At 43.7% G+C, this 27,798-nt stretch overlaps 1 protein-coding gene across 3 annotated transcripts in view; it reads left to right on the top strand.

Moving 5' to 3' along the window:
• Window positions 1-27,798, top strand: part of ATRNL1 (attractin like 1) — a 1,033,288-nt gene that overhangs the window by 973,687 nt on the left and 31,803 nt on the right. For 2 of the 3 annotated variants that reach the window (XM_059730100.1, XM_059730101.1), the window contains exon 29: window positions 9,468-9,643. The exons of the other annotated variant lie outside the window; for it this stretch is intronic. In XM_059730100.1, coding sequence (XP_059586083.1) covers window positions 9,468-9,628 — 161 coding nt within the window. In that variant the 3' untranslated portion in view covers window positions 9,629-9,643. Of the gene's footprint in view, window positions 1-9,467; window positions 9,644-27,798 lie in introns of those variants that run through there. 3 annotated transcript variants of the gene reach the window in all.

Here is a 27,798-nt window from a genome sequence, read left to right as displayed (position 1 = left end):
CACAGGAGGATTTTTCCTTCTCCTCGGTGAAGGAAGGATACTTTTGAAATTTCATGAAAGAAAGAGGGTGATTGTCACTGAAGCAGAAATCTCGTTGCCGTTTGCTGAGCTTCCTAGACAGTGAGAATACAGGGGATTGTTACTGTGGTTGTTCCACAAAGTAATATAAAATTGTTGTTTACAAGCAGATTTTTAACTCAAGAAGAGGTGCGCACTGTCTGGATAAGTGATGTGGCTGAAAATATTTGCAACTCCGCCAGATATTTCTACATCTGCTGTCTCCCTCCACCTGTTCCCTTTTCTTTCCCACTCCAAAGACTTAACCCCCTAAAAAGCATTCTGGATCTGAGGCATCCAAGTTAGGAAATTAGTTTATCACCCACCACCGATAGTCATTTTTATTCTCTGTGCTTTAAAAGTCTCCTTGACTATTAAGTTTCCCATCACAATCTCTGGACGTGAGCACAATATCAGTACTGATTGAGATGTAAATCCTGGAAGTAACCTAGAGCCCAGTACACAGGTACTACTGTGCAACAATTTATTCTTGTACTTATCCCCTATCGAAATCAATGGAACTAGGAAGATGGGTACCTATGTGCAGCAGTAGTTGTTCAGAAAATAGTACTTCCTTTGGGTCTTGAAATGCAGTCTGCCTATAGACGTGCTCTGATGCGTTCTAATTAGAACGCGTTGGAGCAGACTCGGTTAATCTGCTGTGCTCTACATTCTAATTAAAACGCTGTAACGTCACCTCAGTGTCACGTGGATTAAGCCCCAAGCATTTCAAAATGGCTATGGGGGAACTTCAGCTAAACCTCGCTGAATGAGCTTTGGTCAAAGTGCCCCCATGGACATTTTGAGACACAAAGAGGTAGGGCTTAATACACATGATGCTGAGCTGTTTTAATTAAAGCAGCTGGCTGGGAACTGCTCTAATTAAAACACACACCCCCTACTTCCAAGTATTGCATAGGCAGCCATAGAGCCTACAGCTTTATGAATGAGAGGGGACATCCAAACATTTCTTTTCATATGAAGACCCTTTTTTATGGGAAAAACTTCCCTCTAGTTTGCACAAAGACTTGTGTCAACTCGATTGTTCTACAGTAGAAAGGTGGAACTGGGCTCCATTCAGAGCTTTGTATAGTTTGCCAAAGTAACAAAAGATTTACTCTCATATAACTTAAGAGAAATGACTTCTCGTAGCCACTATGAGGCTCATGCTTGCCCTGTTGAAGTAAACCTTATAGAGAGAGGCAGCGTATTTACCCAAATCCAAGCCGACATTGAATTTAAAACAACCCCCCAATAATTAAATTCTATACATGGAAAATTATAAATTTATTATTACTTTCCATGTATTGAATCTAATTATTGAAGGGTCATTTTAAATTTGCCCTCAATCACAGACGGGGCAGGCAGCCTGACATGGGCACTTTGCTTGCCCACACTTGCCCCACATACCTGCATCCCTGCTACCTGTCCTCCAAATCTCGCTGCTCCTTGAACACCCATTCCCACTGCTACCCCATCCCCTTCCCAATCCCCCACTAGGTGTTGCTGTCCTGTCTCCTGATGTGCTCCTGCCGCATCCCCGGACCCACGCCTCTGATTGGCAGCAGTGCAGGTCAAGGGATGAGGCAGCAGCAAGTCAGGAGATGTGGCAGCAGTGTTAGTGGGGGTGTGGGACAGTAGCACAAGCCATGGGATAGGGAAGCACTGCTGCTCAGTCATCTCCTCACATTCCATGCCTGATCTACTCTTTATATTCAGTGCTGTAGCAAGGTGGGGAAGGGGGCGAGCAGGGCAACCGGCCCGGGCACCAAAGCAAAGGGGCATCAACAGGTGCTGCCGAGCCAGGATGGGGTGTGGGACGGAGACATAAGCGGATCATTTGGGAGGTGTGGGAATGGAGGTCAGGGTGGCTTCTACCACTGTGTCTGCATTCGGGCAAGCATGGGGGGCCATGTGCCCCTGGATCTGTGCACAGAGTGAGGGTGAGCTGCTACTGCGGGCTTTGCCCTGGGCACCAAATTTTGTTGCTGCGGCACTGCTTACCCTGCTGTCCCATCCCCAACCTGATTCCCCACCCAACCCATGACCTGCACTGCCCCATCCTCTACCCAACACATACTGACACCCATCCTCTGCCCATCCTCAACACAGATTGCCACCCATCCCAGACACTAGCCCTGGCCCCTAACCTGCACACACCAGATTGCTGCTGCAGCAGTACCAGCTCCAGAAGCTCTGGGGACAGGTTGGATATCAGGGCCAGGACAGAGCTGGAGCGCTGGTAGTCAAATCCAAGATGAGGCTTGTTTTTCCCCCTTGAGGGAGGGGGAAAAAATCTTGTCTTGGATTCAAATAAATGTGACGGTTAGCTGCATCTGTCTGAAGTCAGGGCAAGGTGACATCTTAGAGAGAAACTTGTTCAGAGAGGCATAAACTTTCGTTCATAGCATCTGTAGAAGTAGGCTACCATCTACAAAAGCTTATAGCTCTCTGAACAAGTTAGTCTCCAAGGCGCTGCCCTACTCTGCCCTGCCTTCTGCAAATACATCTTGTGATACAGGCGCTTTCAAGTCTGCCTTTGTGTTGTGCTTACACCCTCATGCAATGAGCTGTGGTTCTAGTTTGTTTGTTTTCGTAAATAAGACCCAGGGAGCAGTGTGCATAAAAATCCACCTTAATGATAAAAGCTGAAGTGTTTACAACCAGTAAACCTAAGTGTGCTATATAATTAAAACAATTATTTCATCAAAAGCTTCTTATTTTAATTGACTGTTATGCAATTAGTGCCATTGAAATAATTCTATTATTTTACATTCAATTTCTGTTTTGCTCTCTCTAAAGTACAATTTTTCATAAAAAAAACAAAACAGTTTCAAATCTATAATTATAGCTTAAACAATTAGAACCATGCATGATCAGATTAAAAATCTGAAGTAAACAATGCTATACTAAAACCACTTTTCATTCCATCCAGGAAGAGCACACACCAACTGCTGACACTTCCTTAGCCTGACGAAGGGTTTTTGAACCCGAAAGCTTGCTTAATAAATATTCTCCAACTATTTGGGTTGGTCTAATAAAAGAAATCAAATTCACCCAAGGAACCTTGTCATACTAAAACCTAAGCACTGAAGAACATTGTGTGGGGAACGGTCCCTGTTTAAAACACTCATTTCTGTTTACAGATATTTTCCAATTTCAGTGATGTTATATTGCTATGTATTCCCACAGAATTACAAAAAGAATGCCCTGCTCATGACACTTGCTTTATAAACCTTGGAGTAGCTAACACAGTGTTGTGTAATGTTGTGGTAGAAACAGGATCCACTAGTAATATTTGCAAATTGTTGCCATTCAATCTGTTTTTAAAAAGGTCATTTTTCCCTTTATAGTCCGTGTTTAGACAAACCAATGGGACAAGGGGCTGGGGCCTACCCCACCCTGCAGCTCTTTCCAAGCCCTGTGCCTCAATCACCCGATCAGGGTATGGGGCTGGGACCTGCCCTTGACTGGGACAGTTCCTGGCCAGCCCCAGGCTGCACGGGGAAGTCTGCATGTGCAGCCTGGAGCTGGCTGGGGATTGCTTGAAACAGGACAGTCTCCAGCCACCTCCAGACTGCACATGCTTGCCCGCTTAGCCTGGGACTGGCTGGGAACTGTCCCAGGCAGGGACAGGTCTCAGCCAGCTCCAAGCTGGGCGAGGAACTGTGCCCATGCAAGGAGCTCCCAGCCCCTGCTCCGCTATTGCAGTTGCAGAGTGGAGGCTGGGGAGCTTGTTCCAACCCCAGCTCCGTGCTCATGGAGCTGGATGGGGATCAAGATCCCCAGCCTCCGCCAGCAGGGGGCTCCCAACACTGGATCCGTGACAGTGGGGCCGCTGCTGGGAGATGCTTATCTCCCAGCCCGAGCTCCATCATCACGGGGGTCAGGCTGGGAGACCCTTATGTGCCAGCAGGGGCTCCATGACCATGGGGCTGCTGCTGGAAGATACTTATCTCCCAGCAGTGGCCCTGCAGTCACGGAGCTGCTGCTGGGATATAAGGGTCTCCCAACCCAAGCCCTGCAACTGTGGAGCTCAGGCTGAGAGATCAACATCTCCCAGCAGCAGCCCCAGCATCGCAGAGCCGTTGCTGGGAGATAAGGGTCTCTCACCCCCCTGGCTCCCTGATTGCAATGGCAGAGCAGGGGCTGGGAGTTAAGGATCTCTCAGCCCCTACTCCCCAATTGCAACCTTGGAGCGGGGACCTTGGAGCTCCCTGCTATGGAGGCAGGGGACATAGTCCTCTCCTGGGCTCCTGTGGTGGAGCCCACCCCAGCAGCAGGCAGCTCCCAGGGGCGAGGAGCAATCTCCTGCCCCCTGGTGGCTGGCTGAACGGGACCAGATTTTGCTCCCGGTCAGGCATCTACATGAGCACTATGGCGCCATTAATGCCAGGTAAATTTGCTACTTGCATTTGCAGGTAGTAAATTTACTTGATATTAGGAAGGTTTCCTGCAAAGTAAGCAAGTGCACGTGTAGGCGCACGTGCTTACTTCACCGTAAACTATGCTAATACGAAGTGAACTGCCTTGTGTAGATATGCCCAGTGAGGACTAAAGCACGTTCACCTTTGACATTCCTCAGACCAACAGAGCAGGGTTCTGACCAGTGGAGAACGATGCCCCGAAAGCACATTATCTCATGCATGGAACAAAGGGAACCATGCAGAGGAGGACTCTCTGCATCGCTGATAACAGGATTCTGCGATCTCATTGCCAGTTTCTAAGTTAAAAGAGTAACTAAAAGATCTCTCCTATAGAAAGTTTCTCAAATCAAAACATTACTGCCACAGGGAGACCCCAACAACACTACACCCTTATTGCATAATCATTCAAATTGAGCAGCCTGCAGTTTTCTTAGAAGTCACAAAATATTACTGAAACTATTTCAGACAGGCTACATTTATTTTATATTTTCCTTACAAAATGTCTCACGATTCTCTTAACATTTTGGCTATAGTGCCTGAAACTTTAAGGGCCGTTCTAGAGCCATTAGGTTTTTCTACTCTTCTTTGACCCATGTTTCTTTAATTAAATATTAAGCATCAACCTAATTTATTCCTATAAAGGGAATAGTCCTGGAACTGGTAAACAATACCCATTATAGTTGAACACATGAAGCTGAAGCACATTGAGATGAGTATAAGAAAACTTTGCTGTAGAGTAAGCTCACAGCTAAGCATTCTTCAAAGCTATGGTGACTGAAATACTAACAGACGATCTTCTAAAAATATTTTATTTTTGCAGCTTGATGCAAAAGAGGAGTTCATATTAATTTTACAGATTGATGGACACAAACCATATGTATTGTCTGCTGTCTTTGTTTTCGCCCCTCTCCCCCAGAACTTATCCTTCTTTCTTACCTTTATACACTGCAAACTATTCCCCCTAAGGGACACCGAAGAATGGGAATTTCCTGACAAAGGTTCATTATTCCATTCCCAATTTACTGCATATGTCTGCAGCTTTTACGCTATACAGCAATGAAAATGTTAGTGGCATTAACATGGTCAGTGTAGTGTATTCAGTTTGGATTGAGAAAACTTTTTTTTCGGTTTTCTTTTTCTCTATAAAGGTAAGCCAACAGTTTTGCTTATATTATACCAAGTCATTGGTACTAGTACTATTACTTTTGTAGCCTTCTAGTAATATCCAATTTAATTGTTCCCTGACCTCCCACCCTCAACTTTCTGACTCGCTGTTGGCATCTCCTTCATCATTTTGGCTTTTTTCCTTCTTGATCTCACACATTTACAGAGCTTAAGGACAGAAACGATCATTAGTGCAACTAGCCTGCCCTGCTGTAAGGCCCTTTCAGAACCTTAAATTTGATGCAGTTACCGCCAGATTGAGCCCAGAACTTGCATTTGCTGAATAAATAACTCCCCTTTTGACTGAAACATCTTCTAGAAACACCTCCATTTTCCATTTGAAGATCTGAATAAACCAATTTACCACTTCCCTAGACAGCTTGTTTCATTGGTTAATCATACTCACTGTTAAAAAGTTGTGCTTTGTTTCTGATTTAAACTTGTCTACCTTCAGCCTGCAGCTCAGTAGTTTTTACTATGTCTTTCCACACTAGATGAAAGGGTCAGTTAGTAACTTGTATTTCTTCCCAGCGTACCACTTGGTAATCAAGCCGCTTCTCAATATTCTGTTTTGATAAGTCAAACTTTGAGCTACTGGAGTCTGTCACTGGAAGACACTTGTCCAACCTTCAGAATATTTTTATTTTCAAGACCCCTTCTAAAATGGAAACACTTCCCCTGTGCTCTGTACTCTAGTATCCGGCATGCCAATGCCATAGACAAAAGTAAAATTGCCTCCTTGTCCTACTCACTATTTCCCTATTTACATATTCAAGAATAACATAAACCCTTTTTCACCCAACATCGCATGGAGAGCCCGTGATCAGTTGCCTATCTGCACCGACCCACATATCCTCTTCCGAGTTGCTGTTTTCCAGAATCCAATCCCCGATTTTACTGTTGTAGCCTGTCCTCCTCGTTCGCCAATGTACAACTTTGCATTTTACTATACTAAAAAAAACCACGTAGTTATAGGGGCCCAGCTGACTGAGCAGTCCAGACCACTCTGTTTGACAACCCCTGTCCTCATCATTATTTACCATCCCATCAATCTTTGTGTCATCTGCCAATTTTGTCAGCAGTGATTTCACTTCTAATTCATTGATGACGATCTGGAAGAGCATTGGGCCTAGTACTGATCTCGGGAGAACACGCCACTGTGAATATGATTCCCTCTGACAGCTATTTTTTTTTGAGATTTATCATATCTGTCTCCTCCTCTGCTTGGCAATCTTATCCACTTCCACATTTCCAACTCCTAATGCTATACAGTTCATTTCCAGATCTACTTCTGTATTCCTTGCCTTTGCTCCTTTGTCCAGTCTCTACATACATCCATAGGGATATCCTGTTGCCATTTGAATTTTAGCCTTACAAATTTGAATGCGCCTTTCCTCTTGATTTCTACCCTTCATTGTCTTTCTGTCACCATTTGCAACTCCTATGTCTCTTCTAGGCTAACTCCTTTTGTATTTTAGGCTTCTTCACGTCTCTCGCTGCTCACACTGCAACATGAGCAAATCCAAGCTCTGTCCCCTCCCCATCGACTTTTTTTCTAATCTTGCCCCAACGTAAATGTCTGATTTAAACCTAGGTAGACAGTGTTTTTTGGGTGAACCTGATATCTTTTATTAGACCAACTTAAATAGCTGGAGGAAAAAAATTTAAGCAAGATTTCGGGTTTAAAAACCCTTCGTCAGGCTGAGGAAGTTTCTGCAGTTAAGAGCACACACCAATTCCAGAAACTTCCTCAGCCTGATGAAGGGTTTTTAAACCCGAAAGCTTGCTTAAAATTGTTTTTCCAAACTATTTAAGTTGGCCTAATAAAAGATATCACATTCACCCAAAGAACTTTGTCTGCCGATGTCCTTAGACCAACACGGTTACAACCTACACCCCTGATTTAAACTTAATCATTTATTTTCAATCCCTAGCCACATCCTCTGTGACATCCTCTCTTCATTTCTTTACACTTTCTTTATCTATTACGTTTTTGTCTTGTACTTTTTATGCTCCGCAGAATAGTCTCCAACTGCTTCCAGCAACTCTCCTTGCTCTTCTTAAACTCCCCCCAGTAATTCTCCCCTGACCCACCCCCAACCTCCTTCACCTCGCTAATAATCTCTCATCTCTCTCTACTATTGTCTCATGTCTTCTCTTGTGAACGTCTTGTTTCTCTGTGACAAAAATAAATGTGTGTTCCTGTCTTTTTAAAGCATTGTGTTAGTTGGAAGTTGTATACAATCGCTCTAATCATTGCTTACAATAACCTGGTTTCAAAAGAACACCAGAAGTCTTAATTCTTCTAATATGTCATTCAGTTTACTAGACCTTCTTATTTCTAAGAACTGATGCTGCAGAGCACTTTGTTGGTCAGAAAGCAGAGCTCTGTAGTTGAGTAGTGAATTATTATTTTATTTTCCTCGTGTTCAGTGGGGTGGTTTTGCAGATCTTTCAACACAATTCATTACGATCAAAAGGAGAAGCATTTGTTTCAATACATTTCTAATCGGTAGGACTATCTTTTGCATCAATGACTTTTCATTGTTAATTGCTTTCTTGTCCTCCATTAAGTTGTATTTGCTCTTGCAATTGTTTCATCCAAACTGAGGTTCCTCATCCATTCTATTCCTCTCCAGACTCTACCTATACATTTTTAAAAGACTATTTCCTACTACTGAGCTAACTGTTATTACCCTCTTAAAATAGCACTGTCTTTTCATATATAATCTTTTCCCTTTGGTACCTGGTACCCAGCCAAGAAACTGCACAGAATCACCTCTAAAAAGAAGTTTAAAAAACGTTCTGAGCATACTCCCAGAGACACTGGAACATAAAGCAAAGCTTTATTATTTTATAGCACCAATTAAAAAGACCAAGGCACCCATTCTCCTATTTTTGTACATGAATGAGCTGCCATTAATGTTAATAGAAGAGCACACGTCCTGAGCAGAGTATACCCCAAATATCTCATACCCTTCATATTAAAAATGACTACCACCAGAACATGTGCTGAATGTTCTCTTTCTTTTAAATTGCAGAAGTAACATGGGAAGCACAAAACCTAAACCACAAATGGATATATTCCTTCATTTTTTTACATGTTGAGATAATAAAGAATATCAGTAGGTAACTTGAGGTGTTTCTCTTCCTTTTCAAAAATCAATCAGATGTGAATTTGTTATTTTAACATGACTGACAGAGTACATACAGAAGGAATTCAGTAATGAAAAGCAATTGGGGGATTTGACAGGTCTTTGCTGAAATAGAGTCCTGTGAGACCAGCCTTTGGAGGCAGAGGTGAAAGTAGAAATTGGTTTACCTGAAGATCTCTGTATATGGAATCCAAATATCCAAGGGAGAGTGAGTGCTAGTGTCAGACTTATCTTTTGACACATCTTTTCTGAAATCTATCAAAATGTAGAAACCCTTCCTGACTTTTCATTTTATCTACTGTACATGTGATTGTCGAGAGAGAACTTCTTTTGTACAGTTTTGAAACTTTTCCAGGACAGTTTGGGATAATATCATAATCTGTTCAAAAGTACAGATCTCTTTTGCCCATTTATTCTACACTCAGTCTTTCATAAGTAAATTATTGTTTTTTTAAGGCAGACCAATTCTTGATACCATCATAACTGTGTTTTACAAATGACGGACAGTTTGATTTTGCATCGTAGTTGATTTGCACTGCATTTCTTCCCTGATAAAAGATGGTGAAAATGCTTATCATCTTCCTCCACAGATCATGTCAGGTTACTTGTTACTGCTATTTATGGTTTTCAGTGGCCAAAATTATTGCTTTTTTACTTCTTTTAGGATTACACAGCCAAGAAGAACCGAGGTCTATTTTGTTCTTTTTTTGTGTGTCATCAGTACAATTGTTTACTGCATTTAGGCTGGTAACAGCTGTGCAGACTCATGGAAGGCAATGGGATGGCACAAGCAAAATTGGAAGTCAACGGGCTGGACAAAGGTAACGGAGGGCTGAATTTGGTCTGCAGAACCTTTATTACTTGCTGAGAAAACCAGCTAAACATTCATATCCCAGGTCACTTTGCAGGACTGTAAGAGGAAAAAGAATATTTTTTTATGTGAAAAATTAAGCACAACCAAATAAAACCAAGGCAGTGAGAGGCAGTCGTTAAACGTCATTAAGGCTTTGCAGAGTAATTTTTCAGAGTAGAACAGCACTTTAACTGTTGTACTTGGCTTTAGAGATCAAAATCTTCTATCCGTGTAAATGATGCATTATCCCCCACCCTCACATATTTTTCTAGTTCTAGATCAGTGTTCTCAACCTTTTTAGACTCAAGACACCCCTCAAGAGACTTGGCAAAAGTGAACTATTAGTTTTCACTCAGTTTTTGACTGCAGAAAAATAATAAAGCAATTCTTCTGTTGCAAAGAATGCAGAAACACCACAACAGGATAGAATGGTTTTGACACCATGAATTCCCATTTAAAATCTCTGGGCTCATTGTGTGAAATATATTTGCCCACCTAACAGTGCAAATATTGTGGCGCACCCTGCACCACCTCTGAAAGGCTCTCAAGGCACTTGAGGTTGCCATGGCATCCTGATTGAGAATTACTGCTCTAGTCCAAGGTTAGCCAAACTGCCGCACATATGGCACAAGTGACATGGTATAAGAGGATTGAGCCCCAGGAGTGGCTTTGACACCCCCTGATGGCTGCACGGCTCCTGCTCTGTTCAGGCTCCTAGGGTACCTTCCCTTTGTTGTTTCCTGCCATGTCTTTGATGAAATGATTTGATTAAGAAAATAGAGGTTTCCTCAGGGTCCCAGGGTGAACCCTTGTCTAGATTTTGGCTAGTGGGTCCATCCTGGATCCTGCTGCTCCCAGTCCTGCTCTTAAGCACAATGTGGGGCCAATACTCCAAGACATTGGTGGCCTTAAGGGCTATTCATGGTCTCCTCCTGTCCGTACAGTCATGTCCATGCCTTGCAGAGATTACATTGGGCCTCCTCAGGCCTCCAAGCACTTGTTAGAGCTTCATTCTTCCTAGCTTTGACCCCCTTCCTCTGGCTGGGCTCCTAGCCTAGGCCCACTGCACTAGACCTAGCTTCCAAGCTCCAGCCTCTGTCTTGCCCCCCTCAGGCTTTGGGCCCCAGGCCCTGGTTTCTTCCCCACCTGGGCTTTGGCCCTTAGCCCTCCTGGCCTCAGACCCACTCTATCACCTTTCCTCCAAGACCTTGCATGCCTTCAGGTACCCCTGTGGCTTGGTCTTGATAGGGCTCTAAATCTTCATGCACTCCTCAGTCATGTGGCTTCTCATCTCCCCTTATAGCCACTCCTGGTGGGCCAGTATAGAGCTTAAACAAAAACACACAAGTCAACTGGCTACAACCAAAATTACCCCCACACTGGGTGTTAATTTCCTGTAAGCCATATGTCTTTACTTGAAGCTCCCAGGGCAGCTCAGGTGCCAGCCAGTGCCTCTCCTGCAGCCCTCCTTCTCTGGAGCTCTTCTTCCAGCTGCCTGGTGGGTGGGGGGAGAACCACCTGACTGGAAGGGGTAAGGCTTAGGAGATGCATAATACTTGGACAAAAAGCATTGTCTAGTTAGTTCTTCTGTTTTTATAAATATTGTACTTATTAGTGGTCATGTCTACATGATACGCCCTCTGTACAGTTGTTGCTATGCAGTCATTTAGTACTTGCATAACCAAGTACTAAATGACTGTGCAGTAACTGGCATTACTGTGCAGTAGCATCCCAGCATGGTTGCCTGGTGATGCTGACTGCACAATAGCTTATTACTACTGTGTAGTAACATCTCATCACAGTTCATGCCCAGTGACACATCTGTGTAGTAGTAACAAGCTACTGTGCAATAGTAATGAGCTGCTGCTCAGCAAGTGTCTCATCTAGATGCACCCACTGAGTATATTCAGCACTCCATTTATACTGATTTCTTGTGGACTCACCCAGTGAAGATTTCAAGACTTTTTTTTTTGTTGGTTTTCTGTCCTATAACAAGATATAAATGAAAATGTTGAGCTAGAAGTTCAGTGGCAAAGTCATTTTTTTTCCTTTTTCTCCTTCTTAGTAAATTTTCCATTTCAAATACTACAGAAAAACCTTTGGCTCACAGACAACATGTTGCCAGGAAGATCGCGCCACCTGGCTTACAGCCACAGGACATTAAAAAAATTAAAACTGGGGTTGACAGTGAAAATAAAGAGAAGTCTGGAGTCAGGCATGCAGGGTGGCAATTTAAAGACTCGTTCACAAAAGTTTGACATTCCCCGCAGTTCATTTATTCCATTATTATTGCTCATGGATAAGCAAAGGTTGAGGACCACTAACATAGAGCTAATGTTCTGAGTACAATGTTCTTCTGTAACCTTGTGTTTCATTATATGTTTGGCTGCCTGTGTTCCTGTACCTCTCATGAGCGTGTGCCATGGGTCACGTTTCAAGTGGCTGGCTTTCAATACAGGTAGTCTTGGCTTGGGCACCTGCTTCCTTCAGTACACACATCATTCAGTTCCCAGATTGTAGCTGGGCCAAACCTGTAGCATAACAAATGAAGGAAGGGGAGATATTGGGGTGGGGGATATACAGCAACCAGGGTACCAGCTTGTGGCAGGGCATCTGCCACTTTAAGGACCAGAACAGGCAGCAGAGCAGCCTCCAATCGGAGGAGTCACACAGCCAGCAGGAGGCTGCCTGATTGAGAAGAGGGTACAGCTGCTTGAGATAAGAGCAGGTCCTGAGCAGTGGGGTCAGCAGTTTCCTGCAAGCAGCTGGAGGGGGAACATCACCCGGCTGGAGCTGCTGCTCACATAACAACTTGGAGGTACAGGACAGGAACTGTGGAGATGGTGGGGGTTCCTGGTCCTGGGACATGACCTAAAACTACACCCTGCAAGGGATGGATGGTGTGGTGGGACTGCTCATGGTGGGATGTGTGCGTGCTGGGTCTGACCCCGGGTCGCTTTCGTCGCTCTGCACGCGGGCTGTGGCCAGCAGCCCGGGCAGGCCGGGTCGGAGAGGGCGGTTGCCGAGCTAGAATTAGGCACAGACACGTAACGGTTGATTTTAAGATTGTTTTACTTACACTGAGATGGTCGTGGTGTAGGCTGAGAACTTGCTTGAGTTGCGGTTACAACAGAAAACACGAACACACGTGGAGGTTGCAAGGCTCCACACAGACAGAACACGAACAATCACGTGGAGCTTGCTAGGCTCCACGCAGACAAACTCCGGATGTCCAGGACAAGCGCACATAATACTCATCGTTACGTCTTATAGTAGGCTCCGTTTGAAGACGGGAAGAGGTGGGTGGTGGATCAGGCCGCCAAACCCCTCCGAGTGACACACAGGGTTTCTATTACCCTGCCGTACACACCCAGAGTCCCCACGAGATGGATGCGGAGTCCTCTTCCACTTGGGTGGAAACTGCTCAAGCCTCTTATACGGCTAGCAGGCCAATCGCTAGCCGCCACGTGTGAATAATTTAGCACTACCCAGTTGCGGGGCACAAATTTGCATACGACGAGCGGGAAATCTTTGCACCGTGCATTTCTGTGTTGCAAAGGGAAATGCACCCTGCAAAGATCGCTGCAAAGTGGCGGGAACACTCCTTTGCACGCGGGTTCTCTGCGCAGCAGAACTCCTCCATGCAACGAAGCGGCAAACCCACGGGGATAATTAGAAGCACACACAAAAAAATCAGACCTTTGGGTCATGACAGGATGATCCTCAGGAAATGCCACACCACTTGCTTCCCTAGTGAAAAGTGAGTATGGGGTGCCTTATAGCCTCAGCCCCCAGAACCTGGTGGGTAACTCCATAGCAGAGACAGGTTAAGGGTCCAGGCACATCTACAGACACCTGAGTCCCATGGGGTGTAAGACCCCAAGGCCCTAGTGAAGTGGGGACCGAGTGGTGGCCCCAGCAAGGGGAAGGGGGGGCAGAAAAGTGGTCTCAGTGAGAGGGTGGAGTGTTGGCCCCAGTGAGGGGGTGTAGAGTAGGTATTAGGCTGCACAGAGTAGAGTCAGCAGGGGGACACTGAAGGACTGTGCAGGATGGTACAGAGTAGGGTCCATGTAGGTGGGCTTGGAGGGCTGCATGGGGGTGCATAGAGTACAGTGTGTGACCCATATGACTGCAAAAAGGCCAGCTCCAACACAATTATGGTGGCCCTAGTGAAAGGGCATGAGTGTAAGCCCTAGAGAGAGGGTGGAGGTCCAGACATATATGAAGAGGCCTGAGGCATAGTTTTTACTTTGGATGCCATCTGTGAGGCATGGGACATGGTATAGGGAAGGTCAGAGATGTGTATGATGCTCTAGGCTATGGATGGGGAACCTCCAGGCCACCGGTCAGCTGGGGACTCCCATTTCCCAGCTGCCCCGCTCACGTGGCTTGTGCTGGTCTCCGTGGAGACCTCAGCTGTGCCAGCAGCATGTGCAGCAGAGCAGTGCAGGGGGCTGCTCCAGAGCTGCCAGGAACATGGGATGGGGGCAGCCTGCTCTGGAGCCACAATCTGTAGCCTGCACACTCTGGGCAGGGGCATGGATGCAGGGGATCATGGCTCTGCCCTGGCTCCATACAGGTTGTCACTGCTGCAAGGAGCCAGGGCAGAGCCACGATCCCCTGCATGTGTGCCCCTGCCTGGAATGTGCAGGCTACAGATTGTGGCTCTGCCCTGGCTCCAGAGCAAGCAGCCCCCTGCACTGCTCTCTCGTGCAGCTGAGACTGGGGTCTCCATGGACACCGGCACAAGCCATGTGGGCAGAGGTGGCTGGGAAATGGAGTCCCCGACCAACTGGACCTGGCCTGCAGGCCAGACGTTCCCCATTCCTGCCCTATGGATTGGGGCACTTAATGGGCAGCCTCCTATATTTTACATCAGTTATTTATACATCTAGACATGGCAGAAGAATCAGGGTAGACTGCCCTGGACGGTTGGGCAGACTGACTTTGCGGACACCACTGACAATGCAGCCTCTGACATTGCCCTGTGTGCTGCTGCCATTAAGGGACCCAAACTGCAATTGATCTTTATGTGTGTGCAGGGGAAATGCAAAAGGAGCAAAAGGAGCTTTCTGCTCTTGCAACTGTCTTCATGGGTCATCCACAGCTGCAAGTCATGTAGGCTGCTGTGCATAGGAACTGCTCCCAACTAGCACCCCTTGGGATACAAATGGCACGAAAAAGAGTCATTCTTGAAAAGGAATTCGGTGGTTTCTAACAGAACCTAAATTTTGTCAGCTCCAATGTGCCTCCTGAGGCCTTTATCTTTCCTGCTGAGAAGTATAATACTGCATCAGCAAGACAGTAGCCAGCGCCTAGAGTCCCATTCTCTGAACCAGTGATACGGGTTTCTCAGATTTTTGAAAACCACTTCTAACATGTATATTCTTTGTACTGCTGTACTTGTGTTAATCTGTACACATTGATTTATCCCTTCAAGATATCGATCCTGCACTGGAAATTACATGGGAGGATTTTTATACCCCACTTCAGTTGATTTTTCACTGATGTGCGGGGCTGCCTGTGGATATTCCTATATAACAATTGGGTTCAAAGCAATACCTTTTAACCGTTCCTTTTAAATCGTCCTTCCTATATTAACTGCACTATGCTGGCTAACAGTATTCCTGCTCTATCTTGATGTGGTTCAGGTAGCTTTTTCATAACTTGAGTATATAGAAGTGTGTGCTGTGGTTTTCAAATGCTTGTGTTGCAAATAAGATTACTGCTTATGGAGGCGTGATGGAGAAAAATTATCTCCAGGAGACATCTCTCAGCCTGGAAGAAGCACTGAATGTTCTGACAAAAGGGACTCTGCTGCTAAACATGCACCAAAATACAAATGTAAAATGTTTACAACCTAGAGCCAAACATCAGAAATAGCTGGCATTATTTGTAGCATGCAGAATTAAAAGGCCTGGATCTATAGCATATTTAAACTGGAAAATTAATCTCTACACTGTTGTAAACAGAGTAACTTTACCCAATGCAATGTAGAACTATCCCTGAAAGTCTATACCCAGGTAGAATTTGTTCAAAGCAAGCAAACTATTATCAGTTCTCCCACCATATCTTGTCTGCTATGCTGGGATATGATATTAATCTGTCTGCTCCAGATCACAGAGATCAGTGTACAAAATTATACAGGTATAAATGTGTCAAATGCTAGGCCTGAAGATACTGTTTTAATAGTGTTTTTTGATAATGGATCAATTAAAAAAATCTGCACAGATTTTCTCTCTTTGTGGGGAGAGGTAAGGAGATAAAACTAAGAACCAAAGCGTTCCTATACATCTGCTCAGGTGGGGAGGGGAGGTGAGGGAGCGGGGGCTTTAATTAGAGTGGTTCCCAGAGAGATGCTGTAATTAAAATGCCACAGCATCACATGTATTAAGCCCCCACACATTTAAAAATGGCCATGGACCTTTTTAACTAAAGTTCATTTGACAAGCTTTAGTTAAAGCACCCCAGCTGCCATTTTTAAACCTGTGGAAGCTTATACACATGATGTTGCAATGATGCTAGAACATTCTAATTAAAACATGGATTAATCAGGATGAATCGAGTCTGTTCTGATGTGTTCCGATTAGAACATATTGAAGCACATGTGTAAGCACCCAAAGAGCTTTGACATCTCTTTTGGGAACTAGTTTAGCAAATTAGGCCCATCATATGTGAAACACATTGTCATGCAAGGAGTCTAATTAGCAGTATTAGGGACTTACTTGCTCAGCATGGAGCTCACAAGGCCAATCACAACTTATCTTAGTCTTCAAGTAAAAACGAAAAATGGTAGGTGGATGAGACAAATAAAATTTTTGACAAAGACACAGAAGAAAAGGAACTCTTAGATCTATTTTTATTTTGTTTGGGTTTTTTTTCTTAAACGTAACTAGAAACGTTAATATCCCCTTACCTGAGAAGATAAACACAGAGCTGAGAGAGGGATTTGTTAATTTCATTTCCTTCTCATGGACTTTTTGATTTGCTTGTTAAATATACTCAAATCACAGTTCTAGTTTCTCTGGTAGTACAGCAAGAAATAAAAGAATCTGAACATATGCTTTGAATGGACTGTAAATGGCCCTTAATATAAAATGAAAACAGATAAAGAACCCTAAACTGCATAATAGTTCCATTGATTTTTAATGTATTTTTTAAATTTTACTGAAAGGTAAATGTCAAAAACAGTTTTCTTGAGCGTAGTTTCTCCCCAGTTGCCTGACTCATAGATACTTCAGAAGAATGTAATACCTTCCAAAGCTTCAAGCTTCCTGATATCAAGTGGAACAGTGGGATTCCAACTCTTATTATACTGCCCTTTCCATTCTGTCTCTGAGTGGGCTGTATTGGCTGGTGATGGAAAAAAAACCAGGGGATGCAGGAGGGGAGAGGAGAACAGGGCAGTCCTCCCTTACATGTTCCACTGGCATAGCCAATGATGATAATTTTTCACTTGCACATCTGGTGAGAGAAAGGGCAAAGTAATGTTTGACTTTTGCATGGAAACACAACCAATAGTCTTGCAATCTGTTCCTCTACCTGCGTAGGGGCAAGTCGTAATCTGTCTCCATCATTGCCATTGCTAAATGTCTATTGAGCTGTTTGGTATTTTAATTGGTTTTTTTTTTAAATAAGTAATTGATTTAGTTGAAACCTATTTGATAAAATCAAGAGCATCTTCTACTGACTTCTCTCTGGTACCTGTCGGCATCCTCAAAGTACACCATTAAACCAGTGAAAAACACCTGTGTCTTGGAGGTGATGCTTGTATATCTGTAAAAATAAGACTGATTCTTCGATATTTCTTTAGTCATGGAATATCTCTTTACTCAAGAAATTCAGCAACACACAGCCAGAGCACTTCAGGAAGGGCCAAGCCCTGAAGCCTCCACAGCTGAGTCACGCAGCCTAGAGTGGTTCCATACCAAATTCATCCTGAGTCATGCTAACCAGAAGCCATTACTTCCATTTGGCAATATTAGCAGCATAGCATGTTAACTCTTATGTTATCACCAGAATGCTTCATGCTAGCTTGTGAAAACATGAAATGCAAGTGTCACTCGCTGGAGGAAGAAACTGCCAGTGCATTAAGAAGGAATTAAAAAGAGATGAAAAAAGTGGTGAGGTAATGCATAATAAGAAGGGAAAGATGGACTATATCCAGGGAAAAATGTTTCTTCATGAGAGTGCTGCGACAGTTATTTTCTGTATTTAAAATTTCAAATGGATGGGCTTAATATGTTTCTCATACACATCAGCTTTTTCTATAACTCTGGGACTGCTGCATTTTTGCCTTCAGTCATTTGGGGATTGCTTTACCACCCACTTTGATCACATTATACTTCTGCAGTATTCCTACCAGTTTTCCTGAAAACTTGTCTAACCGGATCCCATTTTATCTACCCCAGAAAATGGAAACTCTGGGATAGGGCCCTCAAATAAAACTATGCAATGGAATAAGACTCGTTCATTTAATCCAAACATTAGTTTTACAAGGAATTAAAGGAACAGCTTGGAAATCTGGAGTGTGAACATACAGGGTGGACTTTCAGTATGAAACCACTTCTTTTCCTCATAAAGGAAAGCATTTATCATGCTGGGAAGACACAGAATAGTAAAAGGATGACAGTATGCAAATACAAACTTTTCTTGATTTAGCATTCTTGTTTTGTCCCTAGTGATCTTAGAATGATAAATATTGCACCTTCTTTTGTCAGAAGTGGAAACACTTTCATATGTTGAATAAAAGCTCATTCATTATGTTCATTTTGCTGTGTGTGTTTTTGTCCCCTGGACCTATTTTTCTAAATTGTTTCACAGAACACTATCGGTTGTGTTAAAGGTAAAATTTCTAGTGGTGGTTCTAGCTCCACAAGTTGTCATCCGCAGACTATTTGATTTCTGTTTTTCTTATTGGAAAGCCCTGATGGGGATTGGCATTTCATTACACTTGCAGCTGAACAAACATAGGTGCAATCCCACAAATTCTTAGATGTATGCTTTGAATAGGACTATGAATGATAGTAAAGTTAAGGACGTGCTTGGGTGTTTACTGGAGCAGGGACACAGCAATGTGAGACTAGAAAGAGGTCTGCTGAGCCATTGAGTCCAGTCCTTTGCTTTCACAGGCAACCAGTTATCCAAGGAATCCCCCAAATCATCACATCAACCCCTTACATACAACTATAAGGCAAATCCTTACCTTTGAGCAGTGATTGTTAACCAGGGTGCTGGGGCACCATGGGGTGCCACCAGATTCTTTGAAGGGTGCATCCCAGTGTGAGGAGATAAGTTGTCATCTTCTTTTCTTGTCCTGTCTGAGATTGTTGGTGACAGATATTTAGCAGAGTTCACAGATTTGTTAGACTCTGACAGGGCCATAATGTGAGCACTTCTGCTATGGCTGTTACGGAGATAAGTAAAAGGTGAGGAGATAAACAGATAAGCTAAACATATAAGCACATGTTCCTGCCTGGTGCATCTCTGACCCCCACTGCCCAGCCCCTACCCAGAGGTAACTACTGTAAATACATAAATTCATTTTTGAAATTGGCTGCACTCAATTCATAAAAGTTACAGGGTGCATCAAGACCAGTAATAGGTGCCTAGCATCCAATAAGAGGTGCCTGGAGTCCAAAAAAGGCAGAAAACCACTTTCCTTGGGGCTTCACTTGCTTTGTTGTTTTGCTTTTTTGAAATTGTTGCTTCATAGGGTTGGCACCCCATCTAATTAGAAACTAGAAATTAACAGTCCCATTGTGAAACATGCAGATCATGCTTAGTAAAGAAAACATCTGAGAAACTTCGATTAATTTGGATGAATTATGTCAGCAGGGTCTGATGAATTTCACCCCGAGGTGCTGAAGGAACTAGATAAAGAAATAGAGTTACTGGCAATAACATTTGAAAACTTGTGGATGACAGGCAAGATCCTAGAGGACTGGAGAAGTGCTAACTTAGGGCATGTGTAGACAAAACGGGGGCCCTAAATTGAGGCAGTGGGTTTTTAAAAACACCGCTTCAATTTAGCAGGCAGAGTGGTCCCTGGGCTGCAGGGGGGGTTGGTGCTTCCCTCCATGCCAGACCACCCCCCACCCCCAGGCAGCACCCACCTGCAGACACCCAGCTAAGGGCAGTCCCAGGTGGTACCACAGCTGCAGAGGGAAGCACTGGGCCCCCGTGCAGCTCAGACAAGCAGGTAGGCTCCAGGGGAAAAAAAAAAAAAAAAAAAAGGATCACCGCTTCTTTTTTTGTTAGGCAGAGCCTGCCTTCCCAGGCTGCTGCCAGGCTGCCTGCACAGGCTTCTTGCAGAGCCCCTGAGCTGCACAGAGCCCGGTGCTTAGCTCCGCAGCTATAGGGCAGCAAACTAAAACTCCTCAGAGGAGTTTTAGTTTGCTGTGCCCCAGTTCATTTAAGGTCATCACGGCACCAAATTTGCTACGGTAGCTGGAATTACTGCTCAGTATGCTGCTGACATGTACAAACACCAACACCATTAAAGTGCTGCAAAAGCATTTAACCCACTTTAAAATGTTGTGCACACATGCCCCTTGTTTCGACTACACACGGTCATAGCGCCCATCTTTAAAGAAGAGAAGAAGGAGACTTAGAGAATTACAGATCTGTCAGCCTGATATATACACCAGGAAGTTAATAGAGCAAATTTATAGAATAGTGAACTGGTAGATATCTGGAGGATGAAGGGATTAGCATTAGCTAACATGGATTTATTTAAGAACAAATCATGCCAAACCATCTTGATTTCTTCATTTGACAGGATAACTGGTTTGGTTGATAAGGATAATGTGATGAGCATAATATTCCTAGGCTTCAAGAAGGTTTTGAATGCAATCCCACATGCTTATTTATTTATTTTCACCAATAAACTATAGAAATGTAAACTAGATGGAATTACCATTGGATGGACACAAAATCTGTTGAATAACCACAAGCAAAGTGTATGTGTTAATGGCTTCATGTCAGGCTGACAAGAAGTCTCAGGTTGGACTCACTTGAGGTCTGTTCTAGGCCTGGTACTGTTTACTTTTATCAGTGATTTGGAAAAGGGAATCAAGAGCATGCTGATAAAATTTTCAAAAGACAAAAAATTGAGAGCGGTTGTAAACACATTGGAGGTTAAGATGAAAATTCAAAGGGATCTTGAGTAATTGGAGACTCGGTTATTGGCAACAAAATGACATTCAGCAAAGACAAATATAATGGCATATACATAGGAAAGAAAAACAAAACAAATAGGCTAATAAAGAGCAAGGGATAATTGGCTTGGTGGTAGCACTGCTGAGAAGAACCTAGGGGTTAGGTTAGGTAGATTGAAAATTCAACCTGAGTCAGCAATGTGATATGTCACAAAAAAGGCAAATGCAAATTTGGATCATATTAACAACAGTTTTATGTAAAGACACAGAAGGTGAAAATTCCACTGTGTTTGGCTCTCGTAGTCCTCAGCTGGAGTACTGTGTCCAGTTTTGTTCACTAGATTTTAAGACAGATATAAGGATATTGGGGAGGATCAAGGAATGAGTAACAAATATGATAAAGGGGCTGGAATGCAGGCCATATGATGAAAGGTGAAGCGATGTATATATAGTTTGGAGTAAAAAAGACTAATGTAGGGACATGACAGAAGTGTTCAAATGTCAGAAACACCACCATAAAGAAAGAGGAGAAAATGCCAGGACTGCAGGGTCCAAGGCAACTGGATTAAGCTACAGGAAAGCAGATTTAATTTACATTTCAAGTCAACTTCTTAAGGGTAAGAGCAGTAAGACAATGGAAGTGGTGAAATCTGCTTCAGTGGAGGGCTTCAAGAAGAAGCTGGACAGACATCTATCTGAGATGGTATAGGAGCAGGAGTCCTGCATCTGTGCAGAAGATTGAATTTGATGATGTTTGAGTTCCCTTCCAACCTTATGATTCTATAATCTCATACCCTCTTCTAACAGAAACTGCCCCAAAAACTAAACTGTTGTGATGTTTTCTGTGTATGTACAATATTACATGCTTTCAATAAGTCAAGGTTATTAAAAAATGTTCTGTGGAAATAATCAGACAAGGTTAATTGGGTAAATGTAATATCTTTTATTAGATCAACCGAATAATTAGAAAAATTGTTCTTTACATGCTTTTGGGCAGAAGCACCCTTCTTCAGTCATAGGGAGAGTGTGCTGGTATTTATCTACTGTCTAGGGTCGAATAAAAGCTGAACCCAATATGCAAAATGAAAATGCAAATGAGCGGCAGGGAAGATCAGAGGAGATAGAAGTTAATGAGCGTGGGACAGGTAGGTAGGGAGAAAAACAAAAGAGGGAAATGTTGACTGGTGATAAAAATGTAGCTGGTAAAATATAGAGAGGTTACCTGGGATTATCAGATGTTAGGCTGGTTATAATGTGCCATAAATCCAATGTCTATATTTAGCCCATGGATTGATTGTATCCAGTAGATTTCTGAAGTGAAGTTCGTAGGTGTGTCTACAAAGGGTGTTTTGTAAATTATCTTTGAAGATTAAACCTGAGAGATTGGCTAGACAGTGGTTGTCTGGTGATAAATGTGCCCCCACAAGTAATTGGGTATTTTTTCTTTGATAGATTTTCATTGTGCGTTCATTCCTGATAATCTTCATTTAAAGATTATCCTAGTTCCGTATATGTAGTTACATCATTTACATAGTAAATAGATATAAGTAACGTAATTTGCATTATTTACATATGTACATCAAATTATAGAGAAGTAGGTCATCTAATCCTAACCCCAGACTGAGGCAGGATCACCCCTACTCAGATCATCCTATACAAATCCATTGTCTTACTACTTAGCAGAACTACACAGTCAACACTGACACAACAGAAGACATACTACTCTAACCTGCCACAGGTAAAGCAGGGAGACCACAAAGTCCTAATTTTGTATGGTTGTTAATATACACTCAAGGGATCCCAGGAAGTGGGTAACATCCTCCCCCCCGCCCAGTCCCCAGCACAGAGAAGAACAAAAAACCCCACAGTCCATACAGTCTGACCATGGGGTAAAATTCCTTCCTGACCCCAAATATGGTGATCAGTCTGGCCCTGAGTATGTAGGGTCAAGGCACTCTAGCCAGGAACCTCTGGCTTTAAGTCCAAGCAGGAGCATTGGCACACCCCAGTCAAAATCCCTATCTTTGGCTGCAGCCAATACCCAGTGCCTCAGGCTTAAAAAACCCTGACACATGTAGCAGTAGAGGGAAAGGTAGGGAGGAATTACCTCTTATCCCCATGCAGCATTCAGCAAAGCCCAGAAGCATGGAAAACACCCGTAGTAGAACATAGGCACAGCAATACCAAGTACAGGCTGTCTAAACTCTTCTTGAACCCCTTGAGTGGTGGAGAGTCCACATCTTCCCTAGGCAGTCCACAGCTTCCCTTCCCTTCCCTTCCCCTGCTTCACTGTTCTAACAGTGACAAAGTTTTTCCTGATATCCAATCTAAACTCACTTTGCTGCAACTTCAAGCCATTGATCCATGCCCTACTCTGCAGCAAGAGAGAAAAGGTGTTTTTCCCCTTCTTTATAGCAACCCTTCAGTTATTTGAAGACTGCTATCATATTACTTCTTAAGCACTTCTTCTGCAAGCTAGCTCCTTCAGCCCTTCCTCATATGAATTGCTTTCCAAAGCTTTTATCATTCTTGTCACCCATCTTTCAACCCTCTCTAATTTCTCCATGTCCTTTTTAAAATGTGGAGCCCAGAACTGCACATAATACAGTAGGTGAGGCTTAACCAGTGCCAAGTAGAGAGGCATTATCATCCCTCTTGTCTTGCATCTAATGCTTCTATTGATACATCCCAAAACCACATTGCCTTTTGTGCAGCTGCATCCCACTGTAGAGTCATACTAAGTCTGTGATCTACCAAGACCCCCACATCAATCTCCATAATTCTGCCATCCAGCCAGATATCACCCATTTTGTATCTGTGTTTTTGATTATTCCTTCCAAAGCCCTGCACCTTGCATTTAGCTGCACTGAACTTCATCCTGTTAGCTCCAGTCCAGCTTTCTGTTCTGTCAGGATCTTTCCGAATCGTGCTCCTCTCCTCCAATCCTACCCAGTTTTTTGTCATCTGCAAACTTGCTTAGGAAGCTTTCTATGCCAGCTTTGAAATCATTAGTAAACATGTTGAGTGGCCCTGGGCCCAGGACAGACCCCTGTGGGAGTCCACTCAAAGCCTCCTGCCATTCTGACATGGATCCTTTTATAATTACCCTTCACTTGTGGTTATTGAGCCAGTTGTCTATTCACCTTAAAGTAGTTTTGCCCAGCCTACATTTCACCAATTTTGTTTGAGAAGGTCATACCGGACCTTGTCAAAAGCCTTGCTTAAGTCCAGATACATTATATCCATAGCATTCCCTTCATCCACCCAAACTGTTACTTTGTCAAAAAAGGAAATCAAATTTGTTTGACACGATTTGTTCTTAGCATTTCTTAGCAAATCCATGCTGGCTGCTTATGATCAGTCTCTCCTCCAGATGCTTGCAAATGGACTTCCTTAGGATATGCCACAGTAACTTCCTAGGTATTGGGGTGAGGCTAACAGGTCTCTAGTTCTCCAGGGTTTTTTTGCCTTTTTTAAAGAGGGGAACTGCCTTGGCCCTTTTCCAGGCCTCTGATACCTCACCTGTCTCCCATGACTTCATAAATATCCCAGTGTCCTGAGTAGAGCCATCTCAACCTCTGTGGGCACTTATGAGATGTTTACTGCAGAGCTGCCTAATTAGCTTGGTGGTAAACATCTCAGCATCTACACATGCAACCGTATTCAGCTGCAGTAACGTAATAAACTCTGCCACAAGTTAGTACTTGTAAATATAACTACTATGTAAGTACTACTACTAAACGTGCTGCAGTTCCCACACACATGTGTAAACAGTGCCTAGAAGCAATGAACTTTGGCACAGTGTGTGCCAGAGTTTTTATTGCTTCAGATTAATTGCACATGTAGATGTGCCCAGTATGATAGAAACCTGTAACAGCAAAGGAGTATTTGTTGCACTAAGACTATAGGATTAAACAAATTGGCTTCACACATTAGCATGGATTTGTTAATGTTTGTTCAATCTTGATGGTCTGTTTCAGTGCGCAGTGTTGCCATCTATTCTCCACGCAGTTCAATTCTGCACATTTAGACTCGTAAGGAGAGGTCAGAAGATACTGTCTTTGCACTGACACTGAAATAAGACTAGCAAGTACAAGTATATAACTGAAAAGAAATATAGGAAATTTAAACTGATTTAAATAGGGGCAGTATCAAGGTCTCTCTATATCCACAGCAAGTTCACAGAGGCTGAAAGCTAAGTGGTAGAAAGGGCAAAGATGTCTAGTAGATACCTTTGTATTAGGAGGGCAAAGCTATTTGCTTGTGATGGATGCTTGCAGCTCTGGAAAAATAGTCTTTCTACATGCCAAATTATTTTTCTAATACAGAGTGTTTCCAAAGTAAGAAAGGGCTAATTGGATATGGTTTGATACTGTGTTTGGGTCATGTATGGAAAAAGATAGTCACGTTGGGGGACAGGACGTAGCTCCAGTGGGGGTAGAGAGAGAGGGACAAACAGATTTCTCAGCTTGCTAATTAACTGCAATAGCTGATTTTCCTTGCTCAGAGCCCCCAGATGCCACAGCTGGGAGGCACCAGGACTTTCTGCAGACAGGTCTTACCACTTAGTAAGACAGACAGATATAATCTACAGAAGTGGGGAAGCCTCTTAGACTGTGAAGGATGAAATCCTGTTGATCCTGTAACCTTTTGGTGTTCAGTTAGTCACATATGTGAAATATATGTTATTCCTGGTCTAATTTTATCACAGGAACCATCAGGATGTGCTAACTGGAAACATGTAGGCAATGTGTCGGGCATGAAACACATGTTAGTATCCCATTTAACTAAAATATTTGCATGCCTTGCCTTGCTGCAATTGCATATATTGGAGGCAAGTTCTAAACCACCATTTTGATTTTACATGATGTAACAGGTACCGTTTCCGAGCTTAGCCAAACGGTGACCCGCTCCCCTGTTCTTGCAGCAACCACCCACCTTCTCGCCTGTCATGCCTTGATGTTAACATTAATTAGTTGATGTTAATTAGCGGGAGGCTGCCATTCTCCAGCCCCATTGCCAGGGGGCGCTATCTGCAGCTCCTTTCCTCCCCAATACCGCAGCCCAAGCCTCGCAGGTGTAATCACCATTGTCGCTATCCTTTGCTGCCCCCTCCTGGGGCTTTCTGGGTCCAACTTGGGCCTCCCTACAATGTGGCCCCCTATCAGGGGCTCCCACTGCCCAAACTTGGGCTTCAATCACGCGCCCTTCTCCTCTGGGATTCGCTATGCCCACACTGGGCTTCCTAATAGTACTGCCCCTGCTCTGGGGGTCTCTGTGCCCACGCTGGGCTTCCTTCTATTAATACTGCACCCTCTCTGGGGCTTGCTATGCCTCTCTGGGCATCCTAACAATACTACCCCTCTCTGGGGCTCGCTGTGCCCACGTTGGGGTTCCTCAAATGCCCCTATGTGAATTTGGGGTCTATACCCCCATATGCTGCACCCCTGCTGGCACCTGGATCCACACAGTACTGTGGGTCTCCTATGAGGATACTGCGCCCTCACTGGCGCTAGGGCTTCACACCCCTGTGGGTCCCTATGAGGCCTCCTCCAACCCCCCAATAGCCTCACCCAAACCACCGGTCTTATAACAACAGCAGAACACAAACTCCAGCCCCTTGGCTATAACTCAAATATCAGCCGTCCAGCTATAACACCATTGCTCCAGTATCTTGGAGCTGCTGCTAGCAGTACCCCCAGGCAAGCGGTACCTGCTGTTAGGCTTCTACCCGCATCATTGCTCCCAGAGCTCCTGCCTCTCTGACTGCTGGCAGGGAACTGCCTCAGGTCTCTGCTTCTGGGCTTTTATAAGGGCCAGGCCCTGCCCCTTTCCGGTCAGCTGACTCTCATTAGTTGCCCCGGCAACCTACAGCTGTGCTCCTCAGTCACTGCTAGGACTCCTTCCCTAGCAGTTTCCCTCTCTTCAGGCACAGAGCCCCTGAGTGCTCTGTGACACATGGGCAAAAAGACTAGGAAAGAATAAGGCGGATAGAAGGGTATGAATAAATACCCCATCCTAGACAAAGCTCACGGACTCTCAATTAATGTATAAATTTACATCCTGCAGAAGGCTGGTGATAATGAAAAGATAGCATGCTCCATCACAGAGTTTGACTGTATCTAGGCTCCCCTATTAGGATCCTGTGTACTTTACTTCCGCCTCCCTAGAAATCTGCTAGAATGCAGTTAATAAGCCACGCTGTCTCAGTGAATCTGTGGACCTTTCAGCAGCTATATGCTGAGTTTTAATGCAAATTCCTGGGATGGATCCATAGAAAAGTCTTACAAAAATGGCTAGACACAGTTCTGCCCCAATCCACAATGGGCTTAGGAAAAGGACAGGTAAACAGTTTTCAAGGGGGAAAGTACTACTAAAAGTGCACTAGTTAGCACTGAGCTTTTACAATCCTAAATATAAAATATTGTTCCTAAAACACTGACAGTGCTCAAATTATGAAATAAGATAGGTTGTGTTTAGGTTAAGAATGATGAAGTAGAAGGGAAGCAAAAAAAGAATTAGAAAATAGCTCAGATGTGAACAGTTATTTGTACCCTCTCTTTGTAAATGATGAATGTGCATATTTTTTCTGGAAAAAGAATTACCCTGTGACTAAACTGAGGAGTCAGGAAAAGAACAAATAATATAAATGGTTATTAAAATGCTTATATGCTCTCGGAATTGCCACCCTACCAGCTCCTGATAATATTACATTTCAAAGTGATCAAAGAATAATTAGAAAAGTGTTAGCAGGGACTGTCACAGATTCACGAACTGGAGTCCTTGAAAATTGGAAGTCTGAGCAAGACAACTCAGTTGTTTCATAAAGGGTATTTACAGTGAAGCAGTGTAGAAACTCAGATTTGAAGAAAAAAGAATAGGAAGAAAGTGGTATGGAAAATGGAGGAAGGGAAATAGGAAGAATAGAGCAAGAGTTGGTCCCTGTTTTCCTCCTGTATTCCCACACCTTGTTTTTCATCGTT

The sequence above is a fragment of the Alligator mississippiensis genome, chromosome 6 (assembly GCF_030867095.1).
Source record: "Alligator mississippiensis isolate rAllMis1 chromosome 6, rAllMis1, whole genome shotgun sequence".
NCBI lineage: Eukaryota > Metazoa > Chordata > Crocodylia > Alligatoridae > Alligator > Alligator mississippiensis.
The sequence above is the reverse complement of the archived record's forward strand: the minus strand, read 5'-3'. Positions and strand labels throughout refer to the sequence as shown.